The following is a 2438-nucleotide window of genomic DNA, read 5'->3' as shown; positions in this document are numbered from 1 at the left end:
CCTGCTCACTCACAGTGCCTTGGTGCTGTGGACCTTCCCCTCCACCCCTGCCAGTTTAGCCCTAAGCTACCATCTGTATCTGCCATCTCAATTTACTGTTGCCTCCTCCAACTCAACATGTCCCAAAGCAGGCTCCTCATGAGCAGGGTGGACAGTGATGGTCCTTGGAGCTCTGAGATGGGCATGTGGTGACAGATGCTCCGTACCAGGCCTCTGGCTCAAGTTGGTGGCTAGGCAGCCTCAGATGAGTGGCAGAAGTTACTGGAGGTGGGGAGTTCATAGTTTCCTGGGGGAATCATGGGGAGATGGCCTGACCAAAGCAGAAGCTCCCTTTGTGTATTGTGTGTGCACGTGTGTGCGTGCATGTGTGCGTGCATGCACACATCTGGGGTGAGGGTCGGGGACTGTGGAAGAGTAAGCAAGTTGGCATCAAATGTGGAGGGCACTGAAAACCAGTCCGCAGATTTTGGGCTTTATCTCAAGAGTGATAGGGAGCCATTGTAAGAGCTGTAAGGGGACAGTGAAGACCATGACAGTTTGATCCAGCTACAGTGGTCAGGATGGAAGGGATGAGAAGGGTCCAGCTCTTGGTAGTTGTGGTGAGAAGACAGCAAAAGGAACAGGGACAATGTGCTCACCGTGTGAACCAAACACTGTGCAAAGCACTCTGATGCTTTGCTTCTCTGCCTGGTGATTGCACTCTTGGGCATCTGCAATGTTGGGCATTCCACCACATACAGCACTGGGATGAAAAAGAATAATTCAATGTTGTGATTTTTCTCCCCAGCTGGTATGTAATGTCCCAGAAAGAAAGACTGTCTCAGTGTGTGACCTTGTATTTCTGGAGTGTTGAATGAAGGGTTCAGTTGAAAGAGGGGTAATTTCCTTGACATAAATAAGGAACAAGGGGGTGCTGATTTCTGGAAGAAGAGAGGAAGAGTTTGGATTTAGATAGGCTGTTGTCAGAATATGTATCAGGAGCCACATGGGCTCCACCCCAACCTCCATGTCTGGCCCCCCAGGCCCCCTCCTCTCTTCAGGCTTGTTGGCATCTAATCGTCTTTTCTTCACAGACCTGCCACCACATGTCCCATTTCTTGGGGTTCTTCTCCAAAATGGATTGTAGAGACCCCCTCTTTTTTGCCGTCCTCTCCCCCTCCCAAAACAAAACCTATCACACCAAAGAAACCAAACCAGTACGTGGGCCTTTTCTTGCTTTACAGGTTACAATGCTCTAGAGAAATGCAAGTGGGTTGTCAGAATACTGAGTGTAAGGACTTCCCAAAAGTTCCTGAATCTCAGAAAGTTATAGTCTTTACTCTTTGTCTACATGCAATTCCTTCCTTTCTTTCATACATGACAGCCAAAAGATTGTACAAATCTTTCTTTCTTCAGCCTGTCCCCAGCATTTGCTTTTGAACATTGGTGGTGGTGAGGGTGTCTTTCTCTTTTTTTCCCATTAACGTTCCCTGTAAAAGAAAATTAACCTGGACGATTTCCATCTTCTGAACCAAGCTGAGGAGAGCAGGGTAATCCTGATGCAATTTCCCATAATCTCTTCTGGGTCCAAACCTTTTGGAAAACCCAATAAAAGATATGGCACTTCTCCTCAGAAAATGCCTGAGCCTATACAATTATGTGTACAATTCTGTTCTGGGATTGTATGGATGCCTGGTTAAATACCTCAGATTTAGAAAAGCACCAGAACTTGACAAGTCCATAACAGATAAACCCCTTTTACCTTCTCCCTATCCCCACAGCTCCTGCCTGAACAGTCATTAAGTCTCTTTTTTCAAGAATGTCATAAACAAGCTACACAGGGCTTCGAACTTCACATGCCAAGGGGTCGGTACTGGCAGCATCGTCTCTGTCCTGGTAACTCATTCCAGCATCCCCAGGGTTCCCAGGGGGGTAAAAGTGTCCCAACCCCTCCAAATCCTGGTTTCATTTCTCTCTCTCCATCCCGGTCCTTACCTCCTGTGCCCCACCTCCCCTGCTAGAAATCTTACTCTTTTCCCCCAAACACTCCATTAGGACCTCTATATCCTTATATCCTGTCCTTTCTGTTCTGTGACTCCAGAACTGCCAAGTATTCCTAATGAGTATGCCAGATTGGTGGTCCGCATTATACTGGAACCTGTGTTGCAAGGATTGCAGGGGTTGCCACCCCAAGCCCAGGCCCCTGCCCTGGGCCAGGCACTGACAGCCACCCTGGGTGCCTGGCTTGACCACATCCTTGCCCATAGGATCCGGTTCAGGTAGGGAGAAAAGGAGGCAGGGGCAGAGGGATGAATGGAACTGGAAAAGGGAAGGGGATAGTTGGGGTAGAGCAGTTTGAAGAGACAAGAGGGTCAGGTGGCCACATTGTACCTCGGCCTTCAGCCTGCAGGGGGCACTGCAGCTCAGGCAAGACTTTGGAGTGGTCCTGGAGTTGCTGG

The 2438-nt window shown here is 48.9% G+C and overlaps 1 protein-coding gene and 1 long non-coding RNA gene across 8 annotated transcripts in view; one reads left to right on the top strand and one right to left on the bottom strand.

The window, feature by feature from the left end:
* The window catches only part of CCDC142 (coiled-coil domain containing 142), a 6787-nt gene that overhangs the window by 3096 nt on the left and 1253 nt on the right, over positions 1 to 2438 (top strand). For all 3 annotated transcript variants that reach the window (XR_003047386.1, XM_006905207.3, XM_025049394.1), the window contains exons 6-8: positions 1761 to 1875; positions 2081 to 2258; positions 2383 to 2438. The exon at positions 2383 to 2438 is cut by the window's right edge and continues 150 nt beyond it. Coding sequence is in view for 2 of the 3 variants with exons in the window: in XM_006905207.3 (XP_006905269.1) it covers positions 1761 to 1875; positions 2081 to 2258; positions 2383 to 2438 (349 nt within the window). In the remaining variant the exon portion in view is untranslated. The remainder of the gene's footprint in view (positions 1 to 1760; positions 1876 to 2080; positions 2259 to 2382) is intronic.
* Positions 461 to 2438, bottom strand: part of LOC107196000 — a 3239-nt gene continuing 1261 nt past the window's right edge. The window contains exons 4-6 of one of the 5 annotated variants that reach the window (XR_003047393.1): positions 2371 to 2434; positions 1488 to 1572; positions 461 to 920 (exon numbers count right to left, since the gene is read on the bottom strand). This is a non-coding gene — a long non-coding RNA (uncharacterized LOC107196000). Of the gene's footprint in view, positions 921 to 1197; positions 1573 to 2370; positions 2435 to 2438 lie in introns of those variants that run through there. The other 4 variants (XR_001517308.2, XR_001517307.2, XR_003047391.1 and 1 more) reach the window with 4 other exon arrangements.

The sequence above is a fragment of the Pteropus alecto genome, unplaced genomic scaffold (genome assembly GCF_000325575.1).
Source record: "Pteropus alecto unplaced genomic scaffold, ASM32557v1 scaffold100, whole genome shotgun sequence".
Taxonomy (NCBI): domain Eukaryota; kingdom Metazoa; phylum Chordata; class Mammalia; order Chiroptera; family Pteropodidae; genus Pteropus; species Pteropus alecto.
Note: the sequence above shows the minus strand (reverse complement) of the source record. Positions and strands in the feature narration are given on the sequence as shown.